Here is a 14,279-nt window from a genome sequence, read left to right as displayed (position 1 = left end):
TAAATGAGATTTCAAAAGAATTAAGGGAAGAAGAAAAAAAGGTTGGTACAAATAATATTTGTAAGAGATCAAATATTGTAATAATATAATAATGAGAGAGACTGAAAAATGAAGAAATGTTAAATTAGCAGTTGAAGTACTGCAAACTCCTGTTTAAAAGAATAAATTTAAAAGTATAAATTTTATATATGACTAATATCTAGATAGACTAGAACATCTTTAGGCAAACAGCAGGAACAGCACTTTATGATCTAAATGTATCTTATTTGACAGGTAGAAAAATAATTCTCTACGAAAGGCATAAAAAGGAGGAATGCCTCAGAAGAAAGTGCAGCCACAGTCTCTTGATACTGCAAACAGAGAAGACACCTCAACCATTTATTTCATTTTACTCTAATTTTTAATCTAACCTCTGGTCAAATAATTTTAAAAGAAGGTAATGCAGGTATCCTGAGGATTGCAAGTCTCAGCAGACACCACCAGCATATGCACACCTTCTTTGTTACACAAGATACTAAGTGGCAAATTTAGTGCTTCAGTCTTTCATTCAATGTAGAGCGTTTATGTTTCTTCCTAAAACAGGTTATGAAGCAATCTGAAATTTCTTCCTTGAGGTTGGAGGATTTCTCTGAAAGGATCTGGAGTAATTCTGTGAACCTGGAAAATATAAAACATTATTAATTGTTGTAGCTTCTGAAAAACACTCCAAGATTATATATGAGTTACTTCCACCAATGTGCTCAGATTAATATTTGCTAACCTACCCTTATTCTTACATCACCTGTTATACAATTTTATCAATGATATAATTATTTAAACTCAAGGAACTTCAAAACCAGTAAAGGTTACTTATAAGGACTCAAATACACCAGGAACTAGCTAGTCAGCTTTATTGTAAAAATGGAACAAAATGAGCCACATTGGGTTGCTCCCTTTTTTGGGGTTGTAAATTCAAGAGAGAACTGCAAATCAATACTGATTTTTTTTTTATGAAAGATTTATTTTTTTTAAAAAAAAAAGCACATTTTCAAATATACTTCTTTGTATGAAGAATCTTTTTCTTCACACAGAAAGTTTATTAATTTCAGACCTAAAATAAAATTTGTCTTCAGCAGTTCATGAGCATACAACTGTGTTACTACTCTAGCAGCTGCAAAAATATCTAGCCTGTACACCACATACTCTTGCTATAGCTGTAAATATGTCAAAATACTAGGGGAAAAAAAAAAAGAAGATGAGACAAGACCGAATCCTTTTCCTCCCATGTCACAACAAGAAAAAGAAGCTTTACAGGATTCCTAACCATAAGAGTTAGAACTACCTCAGAACAAGTGGAAGAGACTTCAAAATACAATTCAAAAGATCCTGCCAAGAAAGCTCATTCTTCTTTCATGCTGAGATGGCTGTCCCTAAGCACTAAACTTTTTGACAGTATGATGGGTTAATAGGTTTTATTGACTTCCAAGTCATTCTTCTTTGCCTACCTGTTATCAAAAATCCTTGACCAGCTCTTCTGTGGTTAGCAAAATCCATGGAAGTCAGTGACTTCTGAGGTGTGTCTCTCTGTAAAAAGGGAAGATATAGTCTTAGCTAGTGCAATACACTTATCTATGGAAAAGGTTTGATTAGGGTTTTTATGATCTAATCCAGAAGACTGGATCCTACCAAAGTGCAAAGCTCCAAACAGCACTAAAACTGTACACTTCTAGAACACACACACCCTCAAAATCTGAAAAAAAATTCTTCCCCATACAACAGTCCTACACCCTCCCCAAGACTTTTAGCATCCTTCTCTTTACAGGTAGCAGGAATCCCTGTACATTAGAAGTCAGGAGAGACGCAGAAATGAGACCTTCTGTAAACCAACAGCGGGCATGAAAGAAAACCTCTTTCCTTTTTCCATATCTCTGCTTACACTGTAACATACCCTGAATGTATGAGTTGTGCTGGGTCTTGAAAATTGATCAACAGTAACAGTTCTTTCTCTGAGTGGCTGTTGCTCTGTTGTGACAGCTACTGCACTTGACACTCTGCTATGAGCACATCGTTCTTGATGCTGAGAGAATTAAAAAGAGCATTAAGAGAATGCAGCAATTGAATAAATTATTTTTTTTCTGTTGACATACAAAACTTCCAAAGAAGCTAAGAAAAATATGTTTTCAATGAACGAAAGCACCAATTTAAGTGTCCGCCTGTTTTTTCAGTAGATGTGAGACAGTTGCTATGTTGGCATATTGATATAGCAACATGCTAATTTACTTTCTTTCTGGTGATTTATTACTTCCTCAGCCTTCAAAAATATAGGCCAATATAAGAACTGGTTTTTTTCAGTTGTTATCCTTTTCTATTTCAGTCAACATAATCTTCTAATTCTTATAACCTAACATTAGTGAACAGAACACTGAAAAGAGCTATTTAAATATGGATCATAGAAGAGCAAGATTACTAAGGTTATCTTGTTGGTTGGTTCTTTTTAGCTTCTTCTTTTTTAAAATCAGGTTTTTCTGTTGTCAGAGAACTCTTTCCACTATGATCTGTCTGTGACCTGAGGTTTTAAACCTTCTTCCCTTGCATTGTGATTGCACCCAAATGTAACACACATTTGCATGTTAAAACTATCTATTAACACAAACCAACTCAAGCTGTAAAATTACTCATTTTAACCAGTGACATAGCATAATTTATTTCTAAATAGCTTGAAGTTCTTCTTGGTAAAAAAATGAACACAACTTACAAAGCTCTGTTGCATTCGAGGTAGTGAAACATGTTGCTCCACAACCTCAGAGTTTATTGGTGGTAACTTGTTCCGGGTTGCAGGTGCACGAGCAGGAGATAAACGATCCCAGCTGCCAACCCTACAGAATTGTAAGAGTTCCACTTTTAGGAGCATTCACGTTACAGACTTCTTCACTGAAGTAATATGAAATTATTAAGTAGTACATTTCTTTACAAAGCTCAGCTACAGAAAGTAATAGCACCTAATACAGCAATAAAGAAGTAAAAAAAAATGCCTTTCCTCAAAAAATCATGGCTCTGCTGGCTTTCTCCTTCCCTATGAATTCTACATTTAATAATAAATCATGAGTTAGTTCTCAAGTATTTTGCAAAATTCCTTAGTAGTGAAATTTCAGTGAAGTTCTCAGAAAAGAAAATAATAAAATGAAAAACTCACAGTTTCATCCCTTTACAGATTTCATCATGGTACATATTAGGAACTTCTGAACAGGATTGGTCAGAGGTGAGAGAAGGTAACCTTGGTAGTTTCCTAGAAGATGCCAGCAGAACTGGAGACGATGAGAGAACATTGTTAGCAGAAGTTGTCCCCAGTCTATCATGAGCTGAATTTGGAGTGCTGTAGGCAATGCTGGGCTGTTTGTCTTCTTGCTCATTCCTAGTGAAAGAGAAAGAAATAAGGAATTAGGATCAAAAAAACAAGGGTTTAACAGTGCATCATTTCAACCTCTGCAAATTACTATCATACCAGTGATACATACAAGATCACTGCCTTTTTATAATTTTTTTCTGAGTGCAAGACATTTTTTACATTATGTGAATTATGTCATATTTTTTGAATGTCAGTGTCACCTACTGTATTTTTTCTGCTGTGGTAGCATGCCTCTGTTGGAGTGGCTTTGCCTGAATTGTCATCACACCATGCAGATCACTACAGAAGTTGTTGGAGAAACGGTAAACCTATTAAAAGCAACAACTGTGTTAACCTTTACTTTTTTAGAAGGAAGATCTCAACAAGCACATAGTTAAGAGGTGTTTTAGATGTTTTTTTACAAAAGCTCCTTTAAGATGGTTCAGTACAGTTCTCAGGAGTAGATGGGGAAACTATGCTTTTTTTCTTTTGTTTATCTTAAACAGATTTTTATAAATACAATTTATGTAATTTAGTTACTGAATTGCAACTCTTTTTAAAATATAAATTTCCATTCAAGCCAGAGTTTGATTCTTCAAACTTTCCATTTCCGCTCAGCACAGCGACCTGATTTTACTTCTCCTGGCTTCTGGGACTGCTACAGAACAAAGCACACCTATGGAGAGAACCAAGACTGCTGTGCTATCTTTGCTGTGTTCCATATCTCACTGTTTAGCAAGCATGGAAAAAGAGCCAATGGGAGAAAATGAAGTCGCTTGAACTCAATAGAGAAAGACAGGAGGAAAAAACCAAACAGAAGCAGTGTGCAAAACAAGAACCAGAAGACAGAGAGAGGAGATAGCAAGCAGGACAAAATAGGACATTTTATCAATATAAGCACGAGCTTCCACAAAGAGTTAAAGGTCTAGTGCCAATGTGCTTGTGGATGTACTGCACTTTCACAAGAGGCCAAGAAAAAGAGAAGGAATGGAAGAGTCTGAAACTCGCAGTGTTGTGAGAAAAGCACTGCAAGCTGCAACTTCACATCCTAGTTTATCTTAATTCTACCATGAAGAAATTACCAGACCACAATAAAAGCAGAATTAGTTTTTAAGGACAGAATAGAATTTAACAAGACTTTTCAAATCAATGGCAAAAATACCTTAGTGATAAATTGTGCCTTTAAAGACCACCAAAGAAAAATAAGTGACAACAAACAAAAAATGAATGAAACCTCATTTTAAATTAGATGATTTTAAGTACACCTATTTGGTATAAAGGAAAAAAAAAAAAAAGAGGAAAGAAAGGAAACTTTTCAAGTTTCAATCAAGACTGTCAAAGGTTTGAAGAAATAAAAAATGTTTGACAGAAAGGTGTTATTTTATTTTTACCTGTGATGGAACAGAATGAGCCCCAAAAGATACACTTCGTGCTTCATAGCCTCTGGAAAGAGGAATGGTCCCAGCATCTGCTGTAATGTGAATGACTGGCAAATGAGGCAGTTTTTCTGTAACAGTTTTCAGTTTTTCTATTTGTTGGTCACACTCTGCACAACAGCAAAAAAAGTAGAGGGTGTAAGAAGTATATTCTGCATTTACTAGCCATCATTTCTTTGGGTTCATTACACTACACAGTAAATAAAGACTTTCACATAGCTTTATGTTTCCATGCTATTTAAAAATCTAACATAAATTATGGGTTTTTGAAAGCATTTACATTTGTCTATGCCTTCTCTGGCACTGACATACAAGCTGGCCTATACAGATAGATTTGGAGGTTTTTGTTTAAGAAAATACATGTAAGACCTATGAAATGCTGTCTAAAAATCCCCAGACCTTTTCCTTTTTACGTAGCAAAAAATTAAAACTATATATTAAATTAAAAGTCTATTGACTAGCCTTGCCTGACAGCAGCTATACACTCTTTCATTTTGGTTATATGCGACCATCTTATTTCTATTATAAACCTACATCGTTTTCCTTCCTAGTTGAAATACTAGCTATTTGTAATAAGCTTATCACCTTCAAAAATATAAAAGAGCAAATCTACCATAACACTGTTAAATGATCCTCCCTAAACTGTAATACTGAGAGCTAAACAATCAACCTGTGGTGTCAAAAAAACTTTTAAATTACAGTAAAACCTAGATGTTAAGTTCTGATGCTGCAAGCATTCAGAGAAATTTTGCCATTTCTTACTTTGTTGTATTCTTATATTTGAGGTTGAGTGTACCTTACATTAGAGGTAACTTCCAAGACTCACCCTCAGGTATTCTACTGTTACTTCTGTCCTTTTAAAATGCATTGAAAGAACTGAAATTTCACTCGGCTTCCAATGATAACACATGCTCACTAAATAGATTTTCACTTGCACCTAAATTTCCTAGCTTTTATTTTTCCTCACTACAGTCTGTTAGAATATGAAAACATAAAATAAAATTACATGTGTCACCTTTTCTTCATCCTATAGTGAATTTGTGAACTCCTGCACATCAGCAAGACTGTTTATCTCACTTTAACATTCTGACTACCCAAGGGTTCTTTTTATTAATAAAGCTTAAACAACAAAGACTAGAAGACTGATTCCTAGGTTCCAGATCCAGATCACATTGTCAGTAATCCCCTGACTAATGATGACTAAGAGCATCAATTTGCATTTTCAAGCCAGTGATCAATGTTTTTATTTTTTTATACACACTCTCTTGCAATGAAGCTATTTCAGTCAGTATTTTTCTTTTTACACCTCTTGTACAAAACTCGTTGAAAATTTGGAAGAAAGTTTTATTTTAGATGTATGTGTGTGCACACATTCTCATGGCAAGGCGTTATATACGTAACAGTTCTACAGCACTGGTTATCTTAACTAAAGGAAAATTTGTTTAATTTAAAGGGATAGGGAAGGATGCCTTTTCTGAATTAGATTCAATAAACACCTTATTTTCAAATGAAAATATTAAATACCTGGGACATTAGTTTCCCAATTTTTTTTAATCAGTTCCTCCAATATTCCAATGACACTGCTCCAGATATGATCAAATACTTCAGAAGTAACAGCATCTTTGATACAGGCATTGGGAGAAACAGGGGGGATGCCACGCTTACACCTCTTCTCAGAAAGACGCATTTTCTTTTGTTCCCAAATCTCATCCTCACTAATAAAGGAAACAAATTCAAAAGAATTCCCATGGGAATTGACCTTCCTCCCGCCCTCTTCAACAGAGAAACATATATATGGAAGAAAAGGCAGTCAGCTGGAGATAACCAAAAAATTCAAACCCAAATTCACCTAAGGGAGGAGAACTTATCAAATACATATACTGATATCTCTTTCATTTGCTTGCCATTGAAAAATTTAAAAATCCCATTAGGGCGTTACAAAAGAAAGATTTACAGGTCTAGGAAAAGGTTTTATATGTGGTACATAGTTCTTTGAGACTAAATCCCATGCTTTTTACAATATAGGCAACAACATCTGTTGTATTTGTCAAGAGGACTCTCACATAGAAAGTTTCTTTCTCAACATGCCCTGTGTACCTGCACATAGCTGCAATTGTCCACCACTGATCAAAGATGAAACAACTTTAAAGGATTTCTGCAGTATAACAGGAATGGTAGAGCCCATAGCTTTACACATACCTTCTTCCTCTACACTACAGTAAGGACAGTTATGCTTTTTAATTTTTGTTTCCTCTGTATCTAGGGAAGCATGTTTTAGCAACATTTCATAACTTGGTCTTTTAACACACTCTCTCAGGGAGAAAGTTTTAATTTTTTTCTTTTTTTTAATGCCATCATACTTTTTTCTAAGGAATGGTTGGGGGTTTTTTGGTTGGTTGGTTGATTGGTTTTGGGGTTTGGTTGGGTTTTTTTGTCTGGTTTGGTTTTTTGTGGGTTTTTTTTCTTGTTGTTTATTTGGGGTTTTTTGCAATCAAAAAGATGATTCTAAATTCCCACTGGTTTCTACTACCTCCCTTTCTCTTCTCTGTCACTTCTTCACTTCTTCCTCAAACCACACTGCATAATTCTTAACTGCACGTGAGATGTGGCTGAGTGGTCCAACTCACAAAATGACCAAGCTGTCTCCTGTCAGGCTTTTTAACACTTACTGTTTTAGTTATGGAGAACAAAGTATTTAAGAATTGAAGGAAACAAGAATCATATGAAGGAGACAAAAGAGCTCAGACATAGCTTCAGACAAGTCTCCCTCCCAAATTAAGTTTGCTTATTTAGTAAAACTAAGAGAGAAGACTATCGAGGCTATTCTTGAACCTAAATGCTTCCTAAAAGGGCAGCAACCCCAGCCTTCCCTTTCAAAAAGAGCACTGAATGAAAAGGTCTCTGTCTGGCTCCTCAGGTTTTCAGGACAACCATGTCTTTGTTCTGAATGTGCACAAGGCCTTAGCAAAAAAAGCTGTGCTTTGTGCCCAACAAGTCCTACCAAGGTTTTCCTCTTTTAGAGGCCTTTTAGAAAACAGCACATGATGATATATTATCCACGCAGTAGCCTAGCTGCTGGAACATTCAACTGGCTCACAGGAAACCTAGGCTGCACTGTCAAGAAGATGACTGAGTGACTTGTTGCTCACAAGAGTGCTCTAAATGCTGGTTGTAACCTGCAGCTCCCCTCACAAAGCTGTTACACTCTGCACAGAAAGAATTTAAGACTCATTAGGACAGACAATGACAGCACAAACAGTGTAATGACACTAAACAACCTGATGCTCAAGGCACTCACTTGGGGAGAAGGAATGCCTTCATTCTACCCCATCTCAAAATTAAATATTGATTTTATTGAATCTCCATGCATCAAATACCTCAAAACAACTAGTGGTTAAGACACATTCCTCTGAAAGGGGAGATGTGAGCTTTAAACCTCTAGAAAGACATACCTAATCTTCCACATGCCTAGTGAGTGTTCTGACGACTGTGTTACCAAACACAGGGACAGAAGGAACTCAGTCTTACAGAAGAGAAACACACTTTATGAACCCTAACTCAGTTCATTGAAAACTTTTCATACATTCTTCAAAAATACATATATCTGTTATTTACAGTTCCTTGCTGTCAAAGGCAAGATATTCCTCTATTTTTCCATCCTCATCATAAATTTCTTCTTCCAGGAAGGAATACATGGCTGAGTCTGAAGAAGAAATCCTAGTGGAACTTGAGTCCAGTGATGTATGTATTGGAAATGCTGTTGGGATCAGTTTAGATCCTGAGATGCAGAGGCTGGAAAAAATATCAAGAAAATGAGAATTAAACATTCAAAGAAAGAAGAAAGAGCATATTTAATTATACTGACGTGTTTCAGTAACATGAAAGTAACATTTGTACATGTTTCTGAAGGGGAGAGACCAAAACAAAAACTTTAAAAAAATTAACATACTCTTTTGTATGACCAGTACATTCAAGGAGGCCAGGCACACTCTTAGTATCTACATGGGCATCATTTCTGCTCTGAAAATGCTGAAAGCCTTCATCCTTTGGCACTAGGAGCTGCTTTCCTAGAACTCTGAATAAAAAGGAGAGAACAAGCAGTATCACAGATGGAAACCTTAGCCATATGCAAATATCCAGTATACAAACACCTGCAAACAGTAGGTAATGAAAAAGCACAACTTACATCTGCTTTGAGGGGCCAGAGCCTTGTGTATAACCTTATTATTGCCTAGTATTTAAGTCATTAAAGTTAAGTTGATTTACACAAGATGAGATTCTAGTTTATAGATTTTCAGAGCAAATAAAAAAAACCCAACTGTTAGATTGCTCTAAAGGCAGACAAAAGTAAACACACTTCCTTTCTTATCAAAAAACTCTGTACAATACATTTAAAAATGGATGCAGAAGACAAATAACATGTGCTGTGACTTCACTTGTCCAACTCTGGCATCCACCAAGGTGAGTAAAAGTGCTTATCAAAGATGTTTACATGGAAATTTAAGGCTACAGTTAAAGTTCAGAAAATGTGCAAACTCCAACATGCATAATATAGAGAGGAAGAGAGAAAAGATGAAAGCAACTCTAATAAATATACACAAAATTATATAATAAAATAATTTCTGAACAACTTTGCCTGCAATAATTTTATTAATCAAAATAAAGGGCATCAGCTGCTAAAGCAACACTGCCCAGATTTACTGAATAACTATGGCACAGCTCAGTCCCAGAGATTCAGATCTGAATGCATCAGTGTTTCTGATGCCCAAATCATACGAAGGTACCCCAAAAAATCAAATTAGAATGTCAACTGATTAAAACTACTACTAGCAAGAATTTCCTCACCTTATATGAGGAAATTGTTCAACCCAATCTGCACATTCTGCCTGCAGGTTCTCTGTTTGGGAGGTCACTTTTCCTTCAAACAGCATTTCATCAATCTCCCAAAATAACTGATGGACCTTCTGTGTGTTGGCTTTATCAAATTCCTATATATTATAAAATTAACAGTCATTAGCAAATATGCATGTATACTAAAATTTCCATGGTATTTAAAGAACAGAACAACATGAATCAACTTGGATGAGCGTATCAGAATGCATAGTCAGACTATATATTTTGGACACAATAATTTATATACCACAATAAAAAAAAAAAAAATCCCATATAGCTGGCCTGAATAACTTGATTTAATAAAAAGGAACTACAAGGCTGCATTTCTTTGATGTTAAAAGATAACATAAGCTGCCTAGAATTAGCCCACATTAAAAAACAACCCCCCCCAAAAAAACCCCAGTTATAAGTTGTTTGGATTCACAGTTTGTTCCCTGTGCCAATGTGAAGCACACACACTGCATCTCTGGCACCCAGGGCACAAAAGCTCCCTCCTCTTTCAAGAAGTGCTCTTCTTCCTTTCTAAACGACAGCTAAGAGCGCAAAGAGTGAGCACCTTACACCTACCTGTGTGATGTAGTCTAGTGCATAGGAAACAGCTGTCAGTGTGAGAAATGCCCTTTCACACTTCTTCCCTGAACCTACAACTCAGTGCAACTTGAGACTAGGTTAACACAGAGGCAAATGAAAATAGCAGAGAAGTGCCAGTGATGTGGAGACAAGCACTTGGCTGAGGGTTCCTCAGCTGGGCCACTGTTTGTAATGACACTTGTCACTTACATTAGATACTTTGATACACTAAAAGAACTGGTAAAACTCAGTGCCCCCCAAACCATGCTTGCTCACCGCCAGCTGAATACCTCAAAGCACTCAGAAGGGATCACACTGAAAAGGAATGAAAAAATAACTCTCACACAGGTTACTGTAATATTCAGAGTCAGTCTTTCTCCTGAAGGGCTAGCAGCAACAGATGGGGTCAGTACCCTAAAGGTTAGGGTATTATGCAAAAAGAATGGCTGAACTACCACTACCAGCCACAAAAGGCTTTCTGAAATGAAAGTGGCAGCAACTGCAATGCTTTTGGATTTATTTAACACTGCCAGCCTGCACCAGGTATACCTCAGAGCTCAGCCTTTGTAACAGATACAATCTCTCTCTTCATCATCTACAAAAAATAACTGAGTTTATTTAAGAGCTAAATATTTACCAAGACTGTGAAATTTATGTGCATATTCATGAATGTACTTTATAACTGAAAACCTTGAGAACACTCAATTTAGACATTGCCTGCAATATACAATGTTTGAAAAGACATGTTTATCATTCGCTTAGACTCAGAAACATAAACTTTGGCTTAGTAAAACAGCTTTGTTTTACTTCTTCAGTAAAATAGCTTTGTTTTCCCCAAACTTTAATATTTATCACTTTATTCCATTTTCCTTTGTTACGCATTAACTGCACCGATACCAACTTGCAACCAAAACTATTTTTTAAATATTCAATTAATACATTTATCCATTAGGCTATTATGGATGAGATGCTGCATGTCCAACATCAGTAAAAACTAGTGTTTTCTACAATATTTGGAGAAAGGGCACTGTAAAAGTTTCTGTGACATACATCATCCCGCCAGGAGTAAACCGAACTTCTTTCAGTAGACAAACTGGTAGTATAGCTGTTTATTCCAGGCCACGTATTATTCAACTCTGTGGGTGTTGTACAACCACTAGAAGAAAGTGATGAAAGTGTCTCGCTGAAAAGAAGACAAATTAAAATGAAGAACACAATTATTTTCTGTATAAATATCTTTTAAATAAAGCAACTAATCAAGTAAATGGTGCAAGCAGATATTTTAAAGTAGAGTGAATACATGTTCCTATTAGTACCATTTAGTGCCTAAAAGGCAATTCCTTCTACACTATCATGCTTTTGCATCTATATACACCATTGCAATTGTATGGCACTCTAAAATATGCATATGTATCTGTGTTTGTATTTGAATATAATTATATGTATGTATCAATATTTCCAGCTTGAACAATTATTTTGGTTTCTCCACGTCAGCTAGTGATCACATGAAAAACACATAAAAGATAACATAAGGTTTCTTTAACTCTTTCACATTAGAAGCTATCACAAGAAAGCTTTTGCAAAACTAAGCACAAGATCTCTACAAATATTTCAAACAGCACTGAGTTACATGTCTCTATGCTGTGGTTTATATGTTGCTAAATCTAATGCACTTTAAAATTTGACCTGCACAACTCAAGCCTCTGAAGTTCTAGCTGGTCCTTGCCAGCTACCACCCACCCCAGGATGCAGGGAAAGCAGTGGCATTTGGATGGGCAGGCCTAGCAAACCCTAAACAGTGTCATCCGGAATGAAACTTCTTGAAAGTTAACTAACCTGCAACATTGATGAGCATGATTTCAATTTAATCATGAAGTCTGATTTCCATTCCAGACCTAAACAGTGCTCCCTACCACGATCTTAAAATACTCAAATTTGTATCACAAACAAGGAATAAAATTCAAACCCTTTAAACAGCAGGTTAGGTCAATTTGCATCATGCTGCATTATTATGCAATAATTATTATCCATGAGAATGACTGGAAGTGACTTTAGAGAAAATTAATTCCAAACACGAAAATCTATGTCAAAAGTGAGTTAATTAAGTATTATTAATTAATTAATTATTATTTCAGAAGTAGATGCATACCAGGTATAATTGTCAATGGCTTCTTGCACATTTCTTGCAAAAACTGATGGAAGAGACACTCCACTTTTTCCAGAGAGACACCGATTTGGGGAACCTATGGACAGTCCCTTCCTATAAACACAGAAATATAACATTCCATAATTTTAAATAAAAGTTAAGTCGCATCTCCACTGAAAAGGGGGGGTGAGGAGGGAAGGGGAAAGGAGGAGAGAGAAAACTTTTCAATTTTTCAATCCTCTCCATCATGACAAACATTTGCTTGAAACAAACTACCTTGTTTTAAAATAGCTTTTATCCGCCTTACTTACAAAGGTACTTTACTTTGAGACTTGTTCTACTCTACTGGCATCCTTCTTGGATTTTGCAGTTCAAGCTCTGCAAGAAGCCCACACAAATGAAGCAGCACTTCACTATTTCAACAACACAGCAAAGGTACAAACCAGTAAATGCCCATACAGCAGTTTAATGAAGGAATGTTTTTTCCTTTGTTTGGGGGCTAGGGTTTTTTGTTGGGAGGTTGTTTGGTTTTTTTTAGATGGGAACTGTTTATAATTACACAACTGTTCACAATCACATATTACATTCGATGCGTGAAGCTGGGTCATTAAAATGCTAAACCCTCCTCTTCAGAACGTACACAGACGTGTCAAAGTGCTCCTTGGAAACACAACAACAGATTGCTTAACCTATTTTCATCCCATAAAACTCTCACAGTGGCATGATTGCATCAAAGTACATTTGTGAATGAGTAACTATAAGAAAACAGCTCACAGTTCAACAATTTTCATTTCTTTAGACAAGAACTGTAGATTAGCTCTGCAACAGTTAGGATTGCTCTCTCTTCCTTCTATCCTTTCTGATACTATCCTTCTTTCCTTTTATCTTGCCGCTACACATATTACAAAGACACATATGCCAAAATCTAACTCCTCACTCAAATGGATCACATCACACATCCTACTGCTATGTCCTGGTTAAGAGGATACCGAAAACCCACCATAAGTTTGAACAACTCATCAGGGAAGACCTTAAATTTTGAATACTTGGAGGCTGGTACAACAGCAGTGGAAACCATTTCCATGTGCTTACACTTCATATCGAATGAAGGTATCTGTTTTTGGCCAGTAAGCACCAAGAAGCTCTATGAATATTCATGAAGTCCAGTCCCATGACTTGAGTCTCATTTTGTCCTAACACCAAAATCCCTCTCCCAAGAAGTAACTGTGAGCTCACAGTCCATCTTCTACATGGAATGATGTTTCCTTCTGTTCCTGGACATCCCTCTCTGTCTAACATTTGCCATATTATTACTTGGGCAGCCTTATAAGGTCTTTCAATTTTTTTCACAGCTGATGCTTGTTCTTAGTATTTTTCCACGACTTAATATCACCACCAGGGTTTCACACTTCACTGCTCTTTACCTACTCAAACTGCCCAGGTCAGATTCCCATGAAACACCACTGGAAGAGGAAACCATTTACTGTTACCTTCTGCTTACTTATATCCAAGCTAAACCTCCCCTAGAACAATTTCAGGCAGTGTTCTCTTGTCTTGATGTGAGGTGGAGCAAAGAAGTGTTTCTGCCACGTTTTTGTGTTGTTGTACTACGTCTCCTGACTCCTTGGATCACATGCCATTAGATGTGCCAGGAAATTATTGCAATAAAATAAAACGACAGAAAAACACTTCCCAGCACATCTACAGCATCACTTCCCCTGCGCTGGCGAGCGAACACCAGAAGCTGGAGCAGCTCCTGGCTGCTTACCGAAAGCTCCGCAGCGACGGGGGACAACAACATCGCTGTCCACCTACACCGCAGCAGCGCCGCCGCCGCCCCGGGCCCGCCCTCACACCCACTCCGCCAGGG

General features: G+C 36.6%; 1 protein-coding gene across 2 annotated transcripts; it reads right to left on the bottom strand.

The window, feature by feature from the left end:
* Positions 1-348: 348 nt before the first annotated feature.
* On the bottom strand, positions 349-12,523 carry FAM149A (family with sequence similarity 149 member A). 2 transcript variants are annotated; one of them, XM_015624660.2, is made up of 13 exons: positions 12,413-12,523; positions 11,314-11,446; positions 9,646-9,788; positions 8,750-8,875; positions 8,416-8,592; positions 6,325-6,515; positions 4,756-4,910; positions 3,590-3,693; positions 3,173-3,391; positions 2,735-2,855; positions 1,928-2,056; positions 1,485-1,563; positions 349-657 (listed from the first exon to the last, which is right to left on the bottom strand). In XM_015624660.2, the coding sequence occupies exons 3-13, from the start codon at positions 9,729-9,731 to the stop codon at positions 584-586; spliced, it is 1,461 nt and encodes a 486-aa protein (XP_015480146.1). In that variant the 5' UTR covers positions 9,732-9,788; positions 11,314-11,446; positions 12,413-12,523; the 3' UTR covers positions 349-583. The 2 variants fall into 2 exon arrangements, with proteins under 2 accessions (XP_015480146.1, XP_015480145.1); XM_015624659.2 differs by lacking the exon at positions 12,413-12,523 and adding an exon at positions 10,554-10,578 and having other exon boundaries at positions 11,314-11,393.
* Positions 12,524-14,279: the final 1,756 nt, after the last annotated feature.

This window comes from Parus major, chromosome 4, assembly GCF_001522545.3.
Source record: "Parus major isolate Abel chromosome 4, Parus_major1.1, whole genome shotgun sequence".
Classification (NCBI taxonomy): Eukaryota; Metazoa; Chordata; class Aves; order Passeriformes; family Paridae; genus Parus; species Parus major.
Note: the sequence above shows the minus strand (reverse complement) of the source record. Positions and strands in the feature narration are given on the sequence as shown.